Raw genomic sequence first — 22920 nt, forward strand, 5'->3', positions numbered from 1 at the left:
GGCGAATCCCCACACCAGTGGATCCCGAACCCAGCACTTTGGTCCCAGATGCCCTGCGGTGGTGGGGGCAGGGCAGCTGCGGTGGAATGGCCAGGATGCCCGGGACAACAGTGTGGCAGTCGGAGGAAGTGTCGGAAGTGGTGGCAGAAGCATCGTGTTGGCCGTCCTCTGGCCGTGGGGACCACGGGGGCAGGGCCCGCAGAGCGGCTTCCAGCGCCGATGGCTGGACTGGGCTGTGCCGTTAGGACAACCCTGCAACTCACCACTGTTATGTTACACTGGCATAATAGAGGCCATCTTGGGGCAGATCCCCGGGCCAAAGTCAATCAGTTGAACAATGGTATTTATTAAGCGCTTACTACATACAGAGCACTGGACTAGTGGCTTGCATGAGTCTGCTTCGGCAGAATTGGTGGAGACATCCTCTGGCCCACGAGGAGCCAGGGTCTGATGGATTCAAATCTCTTCCCAAGGAGCTAGAGAAAGAATTGGAACTGCAGATTGGATTGAAGACGGAAATGGAAATTGCCATGAAACTTCTGGAGAAGGATACCCACGAAAAGCAAGACAGCCTCGTGGCCCTTCGCCAACAGGTGGAAGAAGTCAAAGCCATCAATCTGCAGATGTTTCAGAAAGCCCAGGTAGGAGTCACCCCGGGTGCTGGAGGCCAAGTCACCGATAGCTGAGGCAGCCCGAGTCACCGATAGCTGAGGCAGCCTAAGGCCCAAGTTGTTTGATCAGTTAATCAGTGGTATTTATTGATGAAGACTGGGAGCCCTCTATAATAATAATGATAGTATTTGTTAAGTGCTTACTGTGTGTCAAGCACTGTTCTAAGTGCTGGGATAGATAGAAGCTAATCAGGTTGGACACAGTCCCTGTCCCACATGAAACTCCGAGTCTTAATGCACATTTTACAGATGAGGTAACTGAGGCACAGAGAAATTCAGTGACTTGCCTGAGGTCACACAGCAGACAAGTGTCAGACCTGGGATTAGAGCCCAGACCTTCCGACTCCTAGGCCCGTGCTATGTGGGATAGACACTATGTCCAACCGGATTATCTTATATCTTACCCCAGCGCTTAGTACAGTGCCTGGCACATAGGAAGCACTTAATGAAGTCCACAGTTATTATTACATAAAAGAATTATTCCAGGAGAACCTAAACTTGCCTTCTATCCTCTCTCCTCCCCCACAGAGCCAACCGGCACCTTCTCCTGCTGCTTCTCCACCCAAGAAAGCAGGAAGTAGTGTTTTTAGGAACCCAGAGGGCAGAAATAAGTTGAGTGAACAGGCTTCCCACAGGGGGGAGTGAGAAAGAAAGAGAAAAGCCTCTAGTTAAGGGGGAAGCTCAAATTGTACCAACTGAGGTGACTTTATTGCCAGTGGTCATACTCACAGTATCACTCGTGATTCAGGAGATCCAAAGTCATCTAAGACCATTTTTCAGATTGGGAATTGGGGCACTGGTCCAAGGGCACCATTAGGATTTCTGTTTTTTTCCTTAGCTTCTGAGGGAAAGGGTTACCGAAAGGGTGATTCTCTGCTGCCTGCCTTCCTTCCTTTCTTCCCCGCCTGCCAAGTCACTAGGTACAGGTAGGTCAGCTGCAGCTTTTCAGTGGCTCTTCCCCAGCAGGCTCGCCTGACCCCTTTCTGAAGAGGAGGGGGCCCTGATTCTCCCTTTGTCAGGGATGCAGCCTACAGATTAGCTAATGGAGGGGCACTAGGGTGTGTCTCTTTGAAGTCTCAGAAGCAGTGGCCTGCCCCCCCCCCCTCCATCCCCTCCCCGACCTTCAAAGCCTTATCGATGCCACATTTCCTCCAAGAGACGGTCCCTGACTAAGACTTCATTTCCTTTCCTCCTACTCCCTTCTGTGGTGCCCAAATTTGCTCCCTTTATTCACCTGCACCCCTCTCAGCCCCACAGCACTTATGGTCATATCCGGAATTGATTTTTATTCATGTCTGTCTCCCCCTCTTGATTGTAAGCTCATTATGGGCAGGGAATGTGTCTGTTATATTGTTATATTCTCCCAAGTGCTTAGTACAGTGCTGTGCACACAGTAAGCCCTCAAAAAACACGATGGATTGATTGCCCCCCTCACCCCTGAAGATGAACGGAGAAAGGACGAACCAACTCAAGGCTAATGGACCAGGCCTGGCTGCAGTCTCCTTCCCCCGGACACCGTGGCTAAATTGTATCTTGGGCCATTCCACCAGGGCTCCGGGTGAACTATGGATTGTGTGGGCTCCAGCCCCCTCTCTGAGAACTTGCCACCCAGCAGCCTGGCTTCCGGTCAGCACCAGCCCTCCTTAATGGCTCTGATCTTCTGGCCGCCAGTTCTGCTACTCGTCCACCTAAATGAGGATGCTCGCAGTTGCTGTAGCAGCTGTCACTGGACTTTCTGAATATAACTGGGTTTCGGGGGCCATCTCTTTCACAAACCTATACCCTCTTTTCACCATCCTGCCATTTTGAAATCTTTCTCCCCACAGTCCCTCTCTGCCTGTCTTTTGTTTTTTTTGTCCTTGGCCTCGGGGACATAGATGTTCAGCTGTTCTTAAGGTTTGTCCTCAAACGCTATTTTACTTTTTTAGAAGGCTAGGTGAGGGCCAAAAACCAGGGCCCCAAGCAGGTTGGGTAACCATGACTTCATCACGTGACTTCTTTCCGTTTTCAACCTCAGAAAAAACTAAGGCAAGGGTATCTCTTTGGTGAGGACTAGCAAATAATTAAATAACTTTGAAAAACACGAGAAAAGTGCCACGGTGAAAATGAAACTGACTTCTCATTCCAAATTGATGTTTTTGTCTCTGCGTTTTAACTGACCTGTAGTCTGACTCAGACTTTTTTTTTTGAACTCCCAGAATGCTGAGAGCTCTTTACAACAGAAGAGCGAAGCCATAACCTCCTACGAAGGCAAAACATGTCAGGTGATGACTGCCATGAAACAAATGGAAGAGAGGTGATACTGCTGGAAACGCCCCGAAAATCAGTACTATTGAGTTAAGAAGTTTTGAGGACTGTAGGGGGAGAAGAACAAATGGGTTTAGACAGCAGTTCCCGTGCAAGCTTGCAGTTGTTACAGGGTGGCTAGAGGGGATGAAAGGGGAAATCAAAACATCACTCCATTCATTCATTCATTCATTCATTTGTATTCATTGAGCGCTTTCTGTGTGCAGAGCCTTTACCAAGCGCTTGGGAGAGTCCAATATAACAATAAACAGTTTCATTCCCTGCCCACAGCGAGCTTACAGTCCAGAAGGGGAGAATCCATGGTGTTTCAGGATTGTATCTACCACATCTGTTGTATGGTACTCTCTCAACCCTTAGTATAATAATGTAAGCGCTCAACAAATGCTACTGATTGATTAAATGAGTGGTGATGAAAATTGGGCCCGCATCCAGCATTCTAGCCGTTCATTAAATGGCTCTACACCATAAACTCGTCTAGCAGGGAATGTAGCAGGGAATGTGTCAGCTTATGGTTGTATTATACTCTCCCAAGCGCTTAGTCCAGAGCTCTGTACACAGTAAGTGCTCAGTAAATATATATGAATGAATTAAATGTACATCAGAAACGCCCAGGTGAGGGTCCCTCAGCCATTGTAACTACTGATGGGGGGGGTGTCATCTCCACCCCCAGGGCATGTCTGAGGTGACTTCAAGTACTCGTTTTCTCCTCACCCATGGCCACGGACCTCTTGCTCAAATCCTCCTCCCCCATGCCTAGAAATCCTTTCCCCTTCACATCTGGAAGACCATTGCTTGCTCTTTCTGAAATCACATTATCAGGAAACCTTTCAATTTAGCTTCTCAATCTCCCTGTTTGCCACTTCAGTACTTCTGCACCACCTGAGCACTTGGGTACTCATGCCCCTAAGTTCCCCCCAGCTCTGGTAGCATGTATGTATGTTTCTGTACACTCTGTGCCTTCCCTTTCTACCTGTAATTTTAGTGTCTTGTCTCCCCCTGCTAGACTGCAAGTGCCTTGAGGGCAGGGATCACATCTCCTGACTCTATTGTTCTCTCCCAAGAGCTAAGCTCTCAACAAATACTGGTTCTGGTTTTTTACTGGGTCTTGGGGGGTGGGTTTTTTTGTGGGGGAGTTGGTATTTGTTAAGGGCTATGTGTCAAACACTGTTCTAAGCTGTGGGAGAAGTACAAGTTAATTAGGTCAGACACAGTCCCTGTCCCACATGGGGCTCACAGTCTAAGTAGGAGGGAGAACAGGTATCCCCATTTTACAGCTGTGGAAACGGAGGCACAGAGAATTTAAGTGACTTCCCCAAAGTCACAAAGCAAACAATTGGCAGAGTAAGGGTTAGAACCCAAGTCCTTCTGACTCCCAGTCAGTCCCAGGCTCTCTCCAGTAGGCCAGGCTGCTGTTTATCAATTAAATGTTAAAATTCCCAACGTCAAATTGGGAAAACTGTCCTCACAAGTGAGACTGTGAATCATCAGAGTTGCCAAAGTATTTGATCAAAGAATTCACTGCTGGCCATAGATTTGCATCTGTTGTGTTTTGGGTGTAGGTGGCGGCACTCTGAAAAGGCCAGGCAGGGAGCTGAAGATAAAAACAGTAAACTGAAGCAAGAATTCGGTGGCCAGATTGAAGCTTTACGGCAACAGCTCTCCCAGCTGGACAAGCAATGGTAGAAGCACGTACTCCTAGTTAATGGGGAGGGAGGGGCTGGGGCAGGGGAAGGGGGTTCGGTAGCCATGGGAAATGAAAAAAAGAAAAGGAGAGTGTGATGTAGCAGGATAATTCTGGCTTCGTGTTCATCATGCATTTGCCTTAGCGGCGTCCCAAACCTCATCATCGTCGTCGCACTGTCTGGGACTCTATATAAAAATGATTTACGCATTTGTCGTCTTCTCTCTTAATCACACTGCAGTTTTTCCCATAGTTGTTTTTTTCCCCAAAAAACCAGGGCCTTAAGCAAGTTTCTCTGCTGTTCTCTAGTGACTACTAAGACTTCTCACCCACTTGCTTCCAACCTAGGCCTTCCGAAGCTCTATCTCTTCAGATTTCCATGTGAGGGCAGAGGTCCTCCATTTAACTTTATTTAGTCACATCATTTTTGTCACATTAAAGTATTATAGGTGGGGCAATGATGTGGGTGGTATAAGAGTTAAGTTGAGCGGAAAGGAGGGAGAAGTTGAGGACACTTGAAGTCTCTTCCACTGCACTCTTCCCTGTGCTGCCTGCTCAGTGACTCAACTCTCCCCATCCTGCTCAGTTAAATTCTCTCTCCCCCTCCCCTTTCCCTGCTGAAGCCCCTCTCAGTTTAGCTCCCCCTCAGGCAGGAACCCTTCTCTTCCTCCTCTCTCATTGCCAAAATCTGTCAGTTCTGTGAAACGAGTTTACTCAAAGAGTGGGAGAGAGCAATTATGCGAGCCTTAGGAATCGGGGATTGTCTCCGTTGCACTTGAGCCTGACCACAGCTCTGAGCACTGTCGAAGCCATTTGCTGCTTCCTGGAATCCTCCCTCGTGGATCTTGGATTGTAGCTGGGACAGGATGGTCGTCATCTAAACCTAACTGGAGCTCGTTTGGTATGGTGATTTTGTTTTGTTTCACTTTGGCTTTCTTTTATAAAACAGCTCGAGTCTAGAAAGAGAGTTGAAGTCAGAAAAAGAGCAAAGACAGACTCTCCAGCAAGAATTAGAGCGGGAGAAAGATACCACCTCTCTGCTCAAAACCGAACTGCAACAAGTTGATGGGTTGAAACAGGTAAAGTCTGTCTTTTTGTCTTAGAAAAATGTGGTCATCAGACGACACGTCCTCATGACTTTCTGCATTTCTCTGGGCGACTGAAGACATTTTCCCCCTGCTTCCCATCTCCCTCCCCCACCCTGCTTAGCCGTAATGGTAATAGGATGATAATAGTATTTATTGAGTGTCCACTGGGCACAGTGCACATCACTAAGCGCTTGAGAAGGGCAAAACAAATGAGTCTCCCATTGCCTCCCTTCAAGGAGCTTCCACTGTAATGGAGGAGGCCAACGTCAAAATGTCAGACATAATATAGATCAGAGTACTCGCAAGCGCTTAATACGGCGCTGTGAACAGAACAAACGCTCAATAAATACCATGGATTGATTGACCAGCCACCCCTTCCACAGAGATTTCTGTGAGGGTGCCTGGGCTCACTATTTGGAGGCCAAGACTCTTTGCCATAGTTTGATGCTGTCTCAAAAAGAGGCATCTCTCTGGCCGGGCACTTCGCTTTTTCAAGACTGTGACACCTTCCCAAGATTTCTTCCCAAATGATGGGCAAGAAGCTGACTCATCTGTGAAAGTCACAGGCTGTTTCCCAAATAAGAGACGCATTCACCAATGTCATTATCACCCCCCTCCCCCCCCACCAAAAAAAAAAAAATTGAGGCTTTGCTTAAAGCTTTCCAAAAAGGGTAGGTTTGTCTTTAAGAAGGTAGGCAAAAATTCAGCAGGTAGATTTGCCCGTGTTTCTGGGATTTGGAGCTCTCCGACCGAGGCAGCAGTTGGCCGTCGACAGAAAGAAGAGACTCTTTTCTAACCGGATATCTGGGCAAAAATTAGTAAGGAGCATGTCCCGAAGCAAACAGCTGCAGCCAAGACACTCCACCATCCCCCAAATAGGGCAAGATAAATAAAGCGGGAGATGGATCTAGGGTTCATCACAGATTTTTCAGGCCTCGGAAAATACTGCTTCCTGCTGTTCACTGGGGAAAAATGAGCAGTATTAGGCTGGTGCTTTGTTTAACACGGAAAGAGCCTTGGAGTCAGAGGTCTTGGATTCTAATCCCACTCCACCCCCTGTCTGCTGGGTGACCTTGGGCCTGTCACTCATCTCCTCTGTGCCTCAGTTCCCTCGTTTATAAAATAGGGATAAAGACTGTGAGCCTTACATGAGACAGGGATTGTGTCCAACCTGATTATCTTGTATCTAACCCATCTGCCCCCCACTTTCAATCCCACAGCACTTAGATACATATCCGTTACTTAATTGTTGGCTTTAATGTCTGATTCCCCCTCTCGACTGTAAGCTCGTTGCAGGCAGGAAATGTATCTACCAACTGTTATATTGTAGTCCTCCCAAGTGCTTAGCACAGTGCTCTGCACACAGTAAGCACTCGATAAATACAATTGATTGAGCTACCCCAGTGCTTAATAAAGTGCTTGGAACATAGCGCTTAATGAATACAAAAAAAAAAAAAAGTAATGACATTTTTGACTGTAGGAGCTGCGGAAACTCCAAGGCGAGAAGGAGAAGTTACAGAACACCTGTGAAGAACAAGAGCAAGCACTCCAGGAAATGGGCCTGCACCTAAGCCAGTAAGAGTCGAGTTCAGTTGTTAGAGCGGGTGAATTGTAGCAGGGGCAAGTCCTCAGCCTAACGCTGGTTCCTCATAGCATCATGAGATGGGACCGATTCCCCTTTATCCGGGCAGGTGACCTATGCCACCCTGAGATATTCCTACTCTTTCCTGTGGGTCTAGATGCACCCAGGACTAGTAGAAAGAGCCCAGACCAGGAAGTTGGGGGATCTGGGCTCTAATCCCGCTCTGCCACTTGCCCAATGTGTGACTTTGGGCTAGTTGCCTAACAACTGATTGAGCACAGAAGTCTGCCACAACTGGGAAATGACTGTTAAAGGGGGTTGGTGACAAGTGACCTGATGGAAGGACCGGTCAGCTCCACCCTGCGCCAGTCAATCCTATTTATTGAGTGTTTACTGTGTGCAGAGCACCGTAGTAAGCACTTGGGAGAGTACTATATAACACCGTAGTAAGCACTTGGGAGAGTACTATATAACACTAAACAGACACATTCCCTGACAACAAGCTTCCCCTACTCGCAGCAGAATGGAAGAAGACCAGAGCGTGCCCGACATCGTCCTTTGACCATTAGAGCGGAGAGACTGAAGCCTGGGAGAATCAATCAGTGGTATTTATCAAGCGCTTACTGTGTACAGAGCACTGGACAGTACAGTGGAATCAGCAGACCTATTCCCTGTCCAAAATGAGCTGGCAGTGTAGAGGGAGAATCAGCAAGAGGAACCAAGTTCTTCCCCAAGAAGCTCTGGCCTCCAATCCCCTTGCCTAGAAGGTGTCAGACCAGGGGCCCGGTAAAAGAGCGACTCTCAGCAGGGTTCACCTGTTTAGTAGTCCACTGCACTGCTGGAACCCAGTTTCTAGCCATTAAAAACTTGTTTTTTTTTTCCTCCCCTCCCCTCAGATCAAAGCTGAAGATGGAGGATATTAAAGAAGTCAACAAAGCACTAAAGGTAAGGGAATTGAGACATTCCAAAATAATAGCGCTTAGTGCTTAACAAATACTAATATTATTATTACTAATAATGGTATTTGTTAAAAGCCTACCATGCACCAGGCACTGTGCTAAATATATATGACTGAAAGAATGAACATAAAGGGCTGGGGGAAGGGGGGATTCCAGTCAGGAGGGATGGAAGGAGGAGCGAGGGGTCAACAGTAAGAAAGATGAGAGCAATAATAATAATTATGGTCCCTGTTAAGCACTGGGGTAGATACAAGATAATCATATTGGACCCAGTCCCTGTCCCACATGGAGCTCACACTCTTAATCCCCATTTGACAAACGAGGTAACTGAGGCTCAGAGAAGTGAAATGACTTGCCCAAGGTCACGCAGCAGACATGTGGCAGAGCCAGGATTAGAACCCAGGTCCTTCTGACACTATTCACTAAGCCATGTTGCTTCTCAAAGTCTAGTGACTAAGTTGGTGGTAGAAGATGGAAGTGTAGCTGGGGTGTAGCGGGCGAGGAGCCAGGATAAGTGAAGGGGAAGAGCTGCTCGACTGCCTTGAAGCTGACGGTCAGGAGGTTCTGCTTGAGGAAAAGCAAAATACCTAAAAGTTTGTCAGTAGCGACTTTTGAGATGATCAGCCTTCTCCCTGCCCACCACCTCCCAGGCGGTGGAGGGACCCAGAGAAGTGACCAATAAAGGGTGGAAAGACCCCTCTTCCCCCACCCCAGACCCCTGGTCAAAGATTCTTCCTATGACTTGCTGGCGCAAGTCTGATTCTCGGCTGGGCTTTCTCTTTCTTTTTTCTCCATAGGGACACACCTGGCTGAAAGATGATGAAGCCACCCAGTGCAAGCAGTGCGAGAAGGAGTTTTCCATTTCCAGGAGGAAGGTAGGCTTTGAGGGGTGAGGGCTCCGGTTGCCATTCCCCCGTACAATAGGGCCCTGTGAGCCACAAGGAGCCTGTAACTCTGTGCACCACTAGCCGGAATCCAACCGTCCCAGCCAGCCTGTGTTCTGAAGCGCTTAGTACAGTGCCCTGCACACAGTAAAGCTCTCAGTGAATCCGATCGATTGCCCAGCTTAAGGTTGAGGAGCTGAAAATAGGCCCAGCAGTGCTCAGTGGAAAAGAGCAGCAGTGGGGTCTTTGTTAAGTGCTTACTATGTGTCAGGCCCCGTACTAACCGCAATACAAGGAAATTGGGTTGGACACAGTCCCTGTCCCACAAGGGATTCACAGTCTTAATGCTACTTATTAAGCACCGGGGTAGACAGATTCAGGATAAGGAGATGGGACCCACTCCGGACTTCCACAGTTTGCTGGAGAGAAGGGGATGAAGAACAGGAAAGAGCCAGAAAAAATGGACACCTTCAAACCAATTTATCAGGTTGATTTAGTTCAAGCAGGTGTAGCAGGGTTTTTTTGGTCTCGCTAACTCCTGGATCTTTTGTTCGTAATAGAGAAGCAGCGTGGCCTAGTGGGTAGAGCACAGGCCTGGGAGTCAGAAGGCTCTGGGTTTTAACCCTGGCACTGCCACTTAATATTAATGGTGGTATTTAAGTGCTTACTATGTGCCAGGCACTGTTCCAAGCGCTAGGGTAGATACAAGATAATAGGGTTGGACACAGTCCATTTCCCACCTAGGGCGCACAGTCTTAATCCCCCTTTTACAGATGAGGGAACTGAGGCATAAAGAAGTGAAATTAAAACCCATGACCTTCTGAGTCCCAGGCCTGTGCCCCATCCGCTAAGCCATGCTGCTTCTCCTGCTGTGACCTTGGGCAGGTCACTTCACTTCCCTGTGCCTGTTACCTCATCTGTAAAAGGGGGGATTAAGACTGAGCCCCATTCGGCATAGGGACCATATCCAACCCGACTTCCTTGAACTCACCCCAGGGCTTTAACAAATGCTATAATTATTATACTGCCTTTACTGTCTTGTAGCATCACTGCCGGAACTGTGGCCACATTTTCTGCAACACGTGTTCCAGCAACGAACTGGCACTGCCCTCCTACCCGAAACCGGTGCGCGTTTGCGACGCCTGCCACACTCTGCTCCTTCAGAGGTGTTCGTCCAACTCCTCTTAACGTTCCAGCCCGCCCGTCCAAGTGGTCTCACTTGGGATCTTGAGTGTTTTTCTGTGACGCTCTTCAAAAAAGACTCTGCTGGCCTGTAACTTTTTGCCTTCCAGGCGAGAGCCAGTAGGTCTTTTTGGTAATGACAGGTGCCCCACCCATGCCCCTCTACAATGTGTTTATGCTAATCTTGGAAAATGTTTCATAGCCTTTAACTGTGTTTAATATGCTGAAACTGAGGGGCAAACTCAATTTTTTTATGGTAGAGCTTGTCTCTGTATTGGAACTTTGTACTTCTCAAGCCTTTGAACTGGATGGATTTTCTGCACTCGCACTCTCCATTTTGCCACTGTTGTGTTTCACTTTCGGCAGATGGCAACAGTGACACTTTTCACCCTCATCACTTGCCCATCACGGAGCTTTATAATTGCAGATGTATAAATGACTGTGCCTTCACTCTATGTCGAGCCAAAAATAGATCCTATTTGTTTATAACGGCTGTATGAATACAAGTGATTGATGATGTAATAAAAAGTGGTTTTATTTTTAGATGGCCCAGTGACCCCCCACATAGCTGCCTATCAGACCACAGCTGGGACAGCCCGGAGCCATCTGCTCCACATTTTAAGATTTACCTAAAGAAGTCAAAGGATAGGATTATAAAAAACCTGGGAGAGATGCAGCTTTATTCTTCAGAGGCCTTGGTTGGAAAAGTCCACTGAAAGTTGGACTTTATAGTGACAGTTCCAACCCAACTGTGCCATATGCACTATTAATATATTTAAATTATTAAGTTAGAATGGAACATTAACTCAGGAATCTGAAAATGAGTGGCTCTCAATGCAGCCCTCCAATACAGAAAAACCAGGTACCAAGAAAGCACTTCTTGGGCAGGTCAGACGAATTTGGGTAATTTAAGTGACTTGCCCTTGGTCACCCAGGAGGGAGGTAATGGAAATGGGATTAGACCCAGGTCACCCACCCTTTTCAAGAGACACCAAATCTGAGGTAGTTAGAATTTCTGTGGAGGTCAATTCCATCCAAAGGGGAAAACCAAATCTCTCATGTTCTCAGTTAAGTGAGAACTCATAGTTCTTCAGTTACCAAACTTACCACAACAATTTTGGTGAGGGTAGGGGTGAGTCTGAGGGAGAAACAGGATGGGGCAGACAGGCCAAGGAGCCTAGTTAAATGTACTGGACTCATCAAAAAAAAAAAAAAAAAAACCCAGAAAACTGGGATCTAGGGGAGGCTGAGGTTTACCTGTCTGGGTGGTTGCAGGAGGAACTGGGGAGGGAATCTAAGTTAGGGTCATTCCACCCCAACCTCCAAGCAAAGCGATTCAAAAGGTGTTCCAGTTTTTAAAAGGAAGGTTTATTTAAACAAGTTTCACTTAGCGCAATACACCTAAAAGGAAAATCACAATACCATGAAAGATTTAAATCAAGGCCTCAGAATTTCATACAAACACCAAGACCAAAATCCTAAAGAATCCGTATTGCGTCTCAAAATTTTCCCCATTAACTTAAAAAAAAAAAAGCTCAAACATACGTGCCTTACAAGATATTAAAAGAAATAAACTAGAATTAACAAACATGCCAATGCTTCACTTTTGGATTGCAGACACAGCTCCTATGAGTTTTTACAAAAGGCATGTTTCTCAACATGCATCCAAAAACAGTGTTCAATGTAATGTGGTATAAGAGCAACACTTAACGTAATCTTGAAACGGCTTTAACCTAAATACGCTTACTGCTTAAAGTACACTTCTACAACATAACTAACTGGAGGAAAGCTGAAAATTGTTTAACAGTTAAATCGTCTTTTACTCAACTGGGTTATTACATCCTAGATGAATGTTTTGTGTTCTCAAAAATACTGGACCTGAAGTCTTAAAACAATCCTGATTTTTCACTTACAGTAAGCAGAAATCACAAGCTTGTATTGCAAAACTGTTAAACTCAAGTTTTTTTTGTTTGGTTTTTTTTTTGTAAAAAAAAAAAAAAAAGGTGATCAAGAGTCAGGGACCAGATCAGTTTATATCCCCCATCCACCACTCATAGTGGACATGCTTGCCAGCCCCCCCATTCCATTCACTCCCATAGATGCACGGCTTCCGCTACTGTAGTAGCTGCTGTTCAAGGCTCCTTGGCTCCCTGTAAGAGAGAGATGGGCAATGTCAGCAGTGAGATCAGGCATCGGGTGGACATTAAGCAGTAAGTTTTGGAACGGTCAGGAGAGAGGCAAGCTGTGTGTGGTGGCTGCTGGCTGAAGTGGCGGGTAGAGGAGCGGGTCTGGCGAAAGGTAACTTGGTGAAGCGTATTCCACGCCAGTCTCCACCAGCCCCTTCGCTGTGGTGCCGACTCGCCACACTCTTTCCCGTGCTACCGTTTTGGGGGGCTTTTCCTTGGGTGCCGAAGGATCAGTAAGTGAGGAAAATTGAAAAGTTTAAAGGAAAACTAGTGTTTTTCAAAAATTGCAGATTCGCTCCGGATTAAGCTAGACATTCTTTGAATTCTACAAAGACACTGACGATGTGTTAATCGAATGGCAGATGAATAGGGAGCACGGGGTAAGTCTCTTGCCAGTCCTATTCACGGTGGGCAGGAAGTGAGAGACGATCAAGTTGGATTAACGGCAACTCACTGTGCCCAAATGGCAGCCTCCGGGGAGTTTCAGTCAGAGCCAATGACTGCTATGGAATCACAACATGGGGGGGGGGGGGAAGTTTGCTAGGGGGAATTTAAATTAGATTTTTTTAGAAAATATTTACCTATGCAATGTTTGATTGAAAATCACTGGAGTTTTCCTGTAAAACTTGGTCTGCAAAAGGATTTTGTAGGGTAAGACTATATACCAAAAAAACCACCATTCTTTAGACCAATTGAAAAAAAGAAATCAAACCAGTCCTGACATTAAACTGTCTAGAAATTACAGTTGCAAGCCCAACCACCATTAAACCGTTAATGAATTACTCCTCCCTCTACAATTACCACCGAATTTAAATTAAAGAAAATCACAGTATCAGTAGTCCACCCTAAAGAACGGAGGCAGATTTTCTGGCTCAACGTGAAGTTAACACAAAACAAACGTCCCCCAATGCTGGTTCACTAGAATTTCAGCTATGTTCCAGCATTTAGTCCAAGTACCGAAAAACGAACGCCAGCGCCACCCTATTTCCCAAGTAGGCTCCCCTCCCGACTAGTCCCACGGCCCCCTTCCCCCAAACCCGGTATCCCTCCCCTTCCGCCCCCTTTCCCACCACCTCCCCCCCCCCCAAATTAAAGAGTTCACAGAGACGCTTACCGTATCCGCTCATGCTGCTCTGGCCACCGTAGCCGCCTCCGTAACCACCGCTCAGCTGCTGGCTAGCTGGGCCACCGTAACTGGACTGGTTTGCTGTCAAGTTAAAAAGACATTAAGATCTTGTTTTTGATCCAGCGTGGCGACGTCATCTTAAAACAAGTAATCTACGATTTTTCCAGTTTTGGACCTTGTCACTCACTACATCCCACCCCCCACCCCCCATTACCCCTTCACTGTGGCCCGAGACCATGATGTCTCCTTATGGAGTGTCAAGTCTTCCGGGTAATTCAATTAGCCAGTTCATCACTCATCCGCTAGCATTACGTGAAAAGCCTCGACTGGCCCGTGGCGCTTCGACAGGCCTAAGTGCACCTCGTCCCACAGAGGCATAGAAGACAACTACGACTGCTCAGCCACCACCTTATTCTATTTCGATCTAGCGCTCGTTCGGCACCACGTCAAGTCCTGTAGTTTGGGGTGTTGGCAGGACCCCGTTTTCCAAGGATAAAATTCCACGTACAGGTCTGAGCATCTCGTGCTCTTGCCGGGTTGAGTGAACTCACTGGGTCAAGTTAAGCTTTCCGTTCGGCAATGCAAGCCTGCTTCCTTCCTCCTCTCATTCCCCGCCCCGGACAAGACCATCTTAGACTACATTGAATTGGCATACATCTACGACATTCTAGAATGATTTCATGTGATTGGCTCCATCATATCAATATTCACTGGAGAAGGAATAGCCTTCTCGTCTTTACGTTACGCTAAATTCATTAAATATCAATTAACTTAATCAACTTAAGTAGAAATGTTTGGTTTTTTAAAAAAACTAGCGATATTTACACAAGCCCATGCCTCCCATCATTTGGCTACCATAAGCACCACCGCTTGCTCCTGCTGTAGAATTCAAGAAGAGTTCTACATATCTGTGTTCTGAAATGAGAGAAAAGGCATACAAGTTAGCTTAAAAAAGGACACTAAAGTGATATTTACACAAACCCATGCCTCCTAGCATTTGGCTACCGTATGCACCACCGCTTGCTCCTGCTGTCGAGTTCAAGAAGAGTTCTACATATCTGTGCTCTGAAATGAGAAAAAAGGTTGGGAGAGAGAAGGGCTCCTTAAGTCACCGGGCCGGGAGCCCAAACTCTTTGACAATTCCGCCATGCGGCCGGGATCCACCCCTCCTCCCCGCCACTGCCCCCAGGGGGCCCCAGGCCCCGACCCCATCCACTTTCTCCTGTCAAGCTGCAGCCCTGATAACTCACGGTACATTTATCCCAGGAACTTGTGTTCTCCCACTTAGCTCACAATTCTCACCAACTGCGGTTCTAGGGCAACAGTTGAGTTTTAGCTCAGGTCAGTTCTTTCAATTTCAAGGGTTTTTTCTAAGAAAACTACAAGAGCAAAAAGTCTCAGAGACACCACATTCAAAAGACCGAAACTTGGCAAGAAAGAGCGTTTGACAGGAGAAAGCGCTGCCGTTCAGCCGGGTAACCACCGTCGCTGCCTTGGTGATCTAATCCAAACCTGTTCATTCATGCAACCTCAGCGACGCCAGCCTATTCCCCGGCGATGGAAAACAGTCGCGGCAGTGGCCGACCCCTGCCCATTTCCCAGCGAGGCGTTAGTCCGGTAGGCCGGACCCAACCCCGCAGGGACTGTCTCCCCAGCCGGTCGCCCCGGTTCCGTCCCTAGCGGACGGAACACCAAGCCGGACTTACGCATGTTTGCTTTGTCCTTCGACATAGCGGCCACTGCGTCCTCATGGGTGGCAAACTCAACATCGGCTTCACCAGTCACTCGGCCATCGGGTCCGATTTCAATATGTACTCGCACAGGGTTGAGTGGCGAGAAAAACTAGGCATAAAGCATTCCACAAAAACCCATTAGGTCACACGCCCACCACCCCCCTTCACCCCCAGTGGATCAAATGTCATCAAGCCACACAGAGCGGCTCGACACCGGCTCCCGAGGCTGCCGCCGGCCCCATGACCCTCAAACGTGCCTCGAGCACCACCAGGGTGGGAGGGCACCTTCAAGGGTCGTGGATGGTGGGGGGCAACTTACATTGTAAATGTCATTTTCGGTGGCTCTGTAGGGAAGACCTCTCATGTGTACACAGTGACCGGTTGTGCTCTGGAAAGTCGACCCGCCGTCACCATACCGGTGATCGGACATTCCTGAAAAGCAGTAATTGAGGTCTAGATTGAGAAGGGTGTCAGTACCATCCAGCGTCCAAATTCAATCCTTACTTTACCTCTTCCGAATCTGTCCGATCCAAAGCCGTAGCCGTCGTTGTAGCCGTTGTAGTCGTCGTAGCCCCCGTAACCTAGGAGGAGAGCGATTTCTGGGTTTACTGGCTCGCTTGGGGAACGCCAAGACAAAACCCTGTTGAGCCCGCCGTGCGCTCGGTACACGACTTACCTCCACCGTAAGCTCCACGCCGCATCCTCTCAAACCCGGCTCCTCTCCCAATACTGTTATACCCCCGGCCAGCCCCAGGCCGGTCATAAGGACCCGGCCGTTGCATGGCCATCAGTTTGCGAGGGGGATCATAGTGCGTGCGCACCTCAGCCCGACTGCTCTTGAAGATTTCAATGTACCTAGAACGCCGTTTACAGAGAAAGATAGTCAGTCCTTTGTTTCACATGCCCAGTAGCAGAAATCAACAAGACAACATTCTAGTCATAGCCATGAAACTGACCAAAAAAAAAAATTTTTTTTAAAAGCCAGATTTCAGAATAAATGTAACAGGCCATGACCAGAGATTTACTTCTAGAAAATATACTTTTATCAAAATAGATCAAGGGGGTTAAAATATATATATATATATATACACATTTAAAAAAAAAAAAAGGCAAAAAAGAAAGTTCCTGCCTCCTCTTGAGACTTTCCAAGCAGCCCCAACCTTAAGGGTGAGAAGAGGCTAGAATCATAGATAATTAAATCAGTAAAATGTTTCAGGAGGGAAAGAATTCCACTCAACTTTCAACATTTGCAATATTCTGTTCAGTGGCAACAGGTAGCAAGTGAGTTAGAAAGCCGGTCTCCACCAACATTCAAACCCAGCTCGAAGCTACCCAGAAATTTTGCCCATCAACATTCCCCAGCCTATGCTTTTGGGAGGATTCAGCATAGGAAAATCGCATGCTTCAATGGAAAATAGTCACAAGCCATAAAAATAGGAAAAAAACCTTTTGTGACAATTTCTTGAAAGCTATGCTTATCACGTTTCATTTTTTAATACAGCAAGAAAGTTTGTAGCATTTCAACTTTAGAAAACAAGTTCAGAAAGAATCACATTTTCTTATGGTAATATAGAATTTACAGGGAAGGGGGAGGGGTGTCATCATTTTGGCATTCAATTTTTAAAGCCATAGTCTCTCAAATCCACTGATCTGTTGAAGTTTAAAACCTTCTCCAAATTCTTTCAGTTGCGGGTCAATTTTGTCAATTTGTGACCTTAAAGGGAGTAATCGACAAATTCTTTGAATGGGTTAACGTGGGGAAAATTTGGAGCATGGGGGGGGTAGTTGGGGGGGGGGGGTGTCCAGATTTAGCATGAGGAAACGGGTGGAAGATTGCCTTTCTAGGAAGAGAGAGTATGGATTTAACGATCGTTTACCATAAGAAAAGTGACGTATCCAACCAACCATCCATCCCCACCTGTGCCCTATTCTTTCCTTGTGTTTCTTTAGAGCCTTTTCAGCTATTTCCTGTGAAGCAAACTGCACGAAGGCCTCCCCCGTACTCCTCCCCTGGAAGTCCACCGGCAATGTTATCCCATTTGGCACGATTTCCAACCCTTCAACCCAAGGACAAATAACCCCAGTAGGGGGGCAATATTAACATCACAAGCCCAGAAATGATTCTTATAGCTTTAAATACACCAGAATTGTCAGCATCTTAGGTGAATGGTATGTTTAAGTACACTTAAATATGCATTGATATGAAGTTCCATGACATACCATTCCATTTACATTCTTAAGACACCCTGATACACAAAATAAAAACACTTAACCCGAGGCAAACAAAAAAAATAAATAAAAAATAAACAAAACATGACAGTTCACTTGCTGGCAGGGTGCATTAAGAATCTACATTTAACAAGTTTCAGACTATGCAATATATTCATTTTTTTTTCCAATGCTGAGAAGCATACAACTCTGAAAATAGAAGATTAAAGATCTCACATCAATACAATTGTTTAGCAGAGTTCAGAGGGCCTGCCTCCAACTCCAATTATGCACAATATTTAAATTAACCAAGTTAGCGGAACTTCAAGCATTTTTTTAAACGAGGCAATTTCTGCATATTTAGGTACAAGAACAACAGCTTTCACTTATACATGAGCTCAACATTTGCTTATTCATAAAACCGATCAGACAATCAAACCTATAACGCTCAATGAACAGCTAACCTGCTCAACACAGAAAATGTGGAAGACATCATGCAAGTTATATGCTTTTATGCGGAACAGGCTTAACACTCTAGAAATTTTTCATAGATGGAACTTCTAGTTTGTGGATACATTTTCAAGCTTAAGGCAAAAGAGTTTAAAAGAACACTTTCCAAAACAAAACCGGAAATTGGAGCAAAACTTGGAAGTCAACAGACTAGGTATTTGAAAGTTCACAGAAATGGCTTGGAAAACATTCTAACAATATTTTAACTTGTCTGAAAGAAATGCGGGCCCTGATTAAAAAACAAGGTGTTTCAAAGTAGCTGAACTTTGAATTCATCTGTCAAACCTTCTATACTCATCACAAGCATACTTAGGTCTCATAATGCTCTCATCATAAGGTTTACACTTTACATTCATGCACGTCAAGGAGTACTCAAGTGTTAGACATTCAATTAGTTTAGGCCCAAAACATTACCTTTCGAGATATTCGGCTATTTCAAATCTGTACTTTTCAACAGCTCTCCTCATTCAAAGATTACCGTTAAGGACACTTACAATGCTAACGGCCTAGAATTTCCAAGGCTAAGCTGGATTTCTCCACCATTCAGCTTCCCAAGAAGCCCTCGGTCACCCGATGGGAGGCAGTTTTACTTTGGTTCCCATCGGACCAGCGGTGTCAGTTCTCAGCAAGGTAACTGACACCAGTAATAAAAAGTGTTAGTTGAAATGGAATTAAAAGTCTAGGCACGGTGAGAAGTACATCTTACCTTGTGAACTTGAGGTACTATGCTGAACAGCATTGTGTAGAAACGTTAAGCTGTTGAGGACAATCCTCTAGCATCTAAATATCTACTTTAAAACTACAACACCAAGTATAAGAGAAGTTAAAAAAAAAATTTAATAATGGAAAAGAAAGCTAATTTGTGGGCTTAAAGTATTTGAAGGTCACCGAATAGCCGAGAGATGCAGTCCATCAAGCACGCGTTTACGGCTGACTATTTTTCAACCTGAGTACACTGTCAGGGTCTAATTCGCTTGGGAGCCTAACGAAGCGTCAGCCAACTCTACCGAATACAACGCTAGCCGGAGGGGTGCGGTGGGAAAGGCTACTACATACCTGAAAAAAACTGAACAATTTCTTCCTTGCTACAGCCAAATGGAAGTCCTCTAAGACGCACAAAGCCATCATTGGCAGTGTCAGGACTATTTGGACCGGTATGCTTCAACACCCAATCCATTTCAACGTTGTTTGACTTGAATACTGCAAAAGGGGCTCAGAATTAGTCACATTAGGGAAGTCGGAGAGCAGAGAGCTTTCCTCGTTCGTTTAAACTAGGCACGTGATTCGACTCGGAGAACCCTTTCCGACACTTAACAAAAAGGCAGCGAGAGGGAGGGTCCGTCTCTACCTCCACGGGGTTACTAGGCAACAGAAATCAAACCTTCAACATATCTGTGTCCCATAGTTTCTCTGTCCTTTTTCAGGGCCAGTTTCACTTCGTCCTCCGATTCCAGTTCCACGAACGCCTCTCCGCTGGGTCGGCCTTCTCTGGTGTAGATGAAACGGATGCCCGACGCCCCGTTCTGAATTTTGCACTCTGGAACGAGAACCACACTCCCTAACTGTTGAAAAGGCAAGGGCCCGCTGGGCCGCCAGTTTGCCCCAGTGGAGCCTATCCGGCGGAGCAGGCCGAAGGCTGCGGCCCGCCCGGCCCTCCCGGGGCAGCCCCCGCTGGGGGTCTCTCCCCGCCCGGGATGCTAACGTCGGCTCGACAACCCGGGCCGGGCCGGGCCGGGCCGGGCCAGCCCGAGGAGCCGACCGCACGTCTCTTCCCTTGGCAACCGGCTAGTGGTTCCGGCGAGCGGGGAGGCGCCGCCTCGGGCCAGCTGCCGCGGGCTTAGCCGCCCTCAAGGAGCCGTCCGAGAGGGTGCGGGGGCAGGGGGTGCGCGCTCGCGCGCGCGCGGCTCGGCTCGGCTCGGCGGGTCGGTGGATGGGCCGCCCTCTCTTCTCCTCTCCTCTCCTCTCCTCTCCCTGGGCGGGCGGCGCAGCGCGGAGCAGCGCACGCGGCCCCCGGGAACCGCCGCCGCCGCCGCCGCCGCCGCCGCCAGGAGGCCCAAGTGGAGCGCGCGCGCGCCCCCTGCCGGAGGTCCCGCCGCCGCCTCCTCCTCCCCCCTCCCCTCCCCTCCCTCCCGCCCGCCCCCGCCCGCCGCCCCCACCCCCCCGCTCCAGTTCCCCCCCGCTCGGACCGGGACTCTCACCCGAAAAGAAGCGCTGGACTTCGTCGGCGGAGCAGGACCAGGGCAGCCCCCGGACCTTGACGACGAAGCCCTCACCGCCTTCGGTACTCAGCATCATCTTGCCTCGTTATTCGAGTTTTCGCCCGCTGCGGGGAAAGAGGGGACGTGATCTGAGCCCGGCCGGGGGGCGGAGAGGCCCGCCGAAGCCGCCGCCCGGCGCCGCGGGGCGCGCACGCCGGCCCGAGGTCACCCGCCGCGGGTTAACGAGCCGCGGGGCGAAGGGGGGGGGGGGGAGGGGCGCCCCGAATCCACCGCCCGCGTCCCCAGATCCGCCGGGGCCGATTGCGGGGGGCCCCGGGTGGGGCGGCGGCGGGGGCGGCCCAGCGTCCCTCCGGCGTGTGGGCGAGGAAATGGCGGCGGCCGCTTCCGCTCCGCCTCCTCCTGTTCCTCCTCACACAATAGAGGAGCCGCCGCCGCCGCCGCCGCCGCGGCCCGCAGGCCCCGCAGGCCCCGCCGCGCTTCGACCGCCCATCCTACCCGACCCGCGGCCCGAAGAGGCGCCGCTCAACGCCTCTTCGAAGCCCGGGGCTCTGTCTGACGACAGTCCGAGAAAAGTCCGGGAAGAAGAGCCGTTCCCGAGTAGGATGAGCGCCCGACGGAGACGGCCGAGCCTCACCTCGACGCTCGGCTTCGGCGTGGCTGAGAGAAAATGACCGCCCAGCGCCTGCGCAGCCTAGATAAACCCTTGGGTGGAACAGGTACGCCTGCGCAGAACCGTCCCCTTCCCCGCCCCTCGACGTCACCGAATCCCCGTACGCTTGCGTAGTTCCTCGGGTCTGGGCCGCCTCCCGCCGCCCAACCCTTCCGCGCGTGCGCCTGGCGAAAGTAGTTCAACCCCCTTCCCCCCACCGCGTCGGCCCGGACCGGTTCTGCGCGTGCGCCTTCCCGCGCATATTGAACTCGGCCGATCTGAGGTTGTCAGTGCGCAGGCGCGGGCTTCTCGGCCGTTCGGCCCCGTTACCCGCCAGAATGGAGAAAGGCCTCTAACGCCTGCGCGTGCTGTCGGGAGGCCCAGATCCGCAGGCTGTTTTTTCCCGGCCGCTCCTTCCCAGTAACGGGAAGGTCCCGGGCCGTGCCTCCCGTTGGCCCCGTCTCTGTGCCCTCCCTCCACAGCCTGGGGTCTGATCGATCGCGCTTCCCAAAACCGAATATCCTGGCGCTGAGACCCGGGAATTCACCTCCATAAATGACGCAGGCCCCGATCAAACCATTGGCGAGCGCCGATTGGGTGCGGTGCTCTGTACTAAGCGCTTGGGAGCGGACACCGCCACAGAGTTGGTAAACACGTTCCTGGCCCACAACAAGCTTACAGGTCTGCAGTCTACACTCCGATCTTGATGATTTTCCTCTTCCTCGGAGTGAATTTGGGGGAATCAGACTGTCGACTCGGGGTAAATTAAAGGACAATACCAGGAAAAAGGATTTTGTTTTCCTATTGAAGTACTTTCAAGGATCGACCGAGCCTGGAGGGAGAGTCGCTGTTACAAAAATTCCTTAAAATTCAACATCTCCCCCCCCCCCCCCCATAAATTGAAATGCTTAGAAATGCCATGTTCTCTGAGGAGGATTCACGTTTACACCATTCAACTGCCCCGTGGTAGCCAGTAGCCAACAGGAGGGATGGGTTACAAGGAGATAAGCGATAGGTACTGGCCCTCATTAAACCCCGCCTAGATCTCTACCCGTTTCAAGTTTCCAGGTTGTTAGCTCCAATTTATCCCCCGCTTTCATAACCAAAGAGTCCCGTAAACACACGACAAAACAACCTTGATTTTGATCAGGCCGTCAACACGAGAGGGGCAAGCATTTATCCATTATTACTTTACAATGCGTGGAAATTATCCATATATTGCAGAGCATTCACAATTTGAAAAAAAGACATTTAAATTACGTTATGAATACAGGGAGACACACAGAAACTCTAAGCGGGTGAGCTGTGAAGAAGCTTCAAATGATAGCATTCTATAGATAATTCTATAGATGACACTATGAGAACAGAGCAAGAATTGTCTCAATTTTGTGTGCAAACCGCCCCCCTCCCTTCTAATCTGTGCGTGAGAATCTCCCCCTCTAAGATTAAGCTTGTTGTGGGCAAGGGAATGTGTTGACTGTTGTACTGTATTCTCCCAAGCACTTAGTACAGTGCTCTGCACACATTAAGCACTCAATAAATATAATTGAATGAATGAATGAAACCATTTCTCAAAGCCTCTTCCACTCCAACCAATCCTAGTATTTATATTAATTCATTTTACTTTATGTTATCAAAAGTTCCTTTCTGAATATCTATTTTGTGCCCAGTTCTGTGAGAAAGGGAAGCAGCATGGCCTAGTGGATACAGCACGGGGCCCGGAAATCATTAGGACCTGGGTTCTAATTCTGACTCTGCTATGCTGTGTGACTGGGCAAGTCACTTCACTTCTCTGGGCCCTGGTTCTCTCATCTGTAAAATAGGGATTAAGACTGTGAGCCCCACATGGGACAAATGTCCAATCTGATTATCTTGTCTCTCCCCCAGTGTGTTGTACAGTGCCTGGCACATAGTCGTCATAAGCACTTAACAAAT

General features: G+C 48.4%; 2 protein-coding genes across 10 annotated transcripts in view; one reads left to right on the forward strand and one right to left on the reverse strand.

Moving 5' to 3' along the window:
• The window catches only part of RUFY1 (RUN and FYVE domain containing 1), a 31976-nt gene extending 21079 nt beyond the window's left edge, over positions 1–10897 (forward strand). For both annotated transcript variants that reach the window (XM_029052918.2, XM_029052919.2), the window contains exons 11-18: positions 474–641; positions 2870–2967; positions 4538–4657; positions 5609–5738; positions 7228–7322; positions 8226–8274; positions 9086–9163; positions 10217–10897. In XM_029052918.2, the coding sequence (XP_028908751.1) occupies positions 474–641; positions 2870–2967; positions 4538–4657; positions 5609–5738; positions 7228–7322; positions 8226–8274; positions 9086–9163; positions 10217–10360 (882 nt within the window). In that variant the 3' untranslated portion in view covers positions 10361–10897. The remainder of the gene's footprint in view (positions 1–473; positions 642–2869; positions 2968–4537; positions 4658–5608; positions 5739–7227; positions 7323–8225; positions 8275–9085; positions 9164–10216) is intronic.
• An 803-nt stretch (positions 10898–11700) lies between these two features.
• On the reverse strand, positions 11701–21061 carry HNRNPH1 (heterogeneous nuclear ribonucleoprotein H1). Of its 8 annotated transcripts, none has more exons than XM_029052923.2 (14): positions 20971–21060; positions 20316–20440; positions 19499–19654; positions 19174–19317; positions 17318–17456; positions 16076–16254; positions 15909–15998; positions 15719–15852; positions 15373–15508; positions 14672–14731; positions 14522–14581; positions 13655–13747; positions 13122–13171; positions 11701–12504 (listed from the first exon to the last, which is right to left on the reverse strand). In XM_029052923.2, the coding sequence occupies exons 2-13, from the start codon at positions 20410–20412 to the stop codon at positions 13122–13124; spliced, it is 1338 nt and encodes a 445-aa protein (XP_028908756.1). In that variant the 5' UTR covers positions 20413–20440; positions 20971–21060; the 3' UTR covers positions 11701–12504. The 8 variants fall into 8 exon arrangements, with proteins under 8 accessions (XP_028908756.1, XP_028908753.1, XP_028908758.1 ...); XM_029052920.2 differs by having other exon boundaries at positions 14492–14581; XM_029052925.2 differs by having other exon boundaries at positions 15909–15980; positions 20971–21059.
• Between the last annotated feature and the right edge of the window lie 1859 nt (positions 21062–22920).

The sequence above is a fragment of the Ornithorhynchus anatinus genome, chromosome X2, assembly GCF_004115215.2.
Source record: "Ornithorhynchus anatinus isolate Pmale09 chromosome X2, mOrnAna1.pri.v4, whole genome shotgun sequence".
NCBI lineage: Eukaryota > Metazoa > Chordata > Mammalia > Monotremata > Ornithorhynchidae > Ornithorhynchus > Ornithorhynchus anatinus.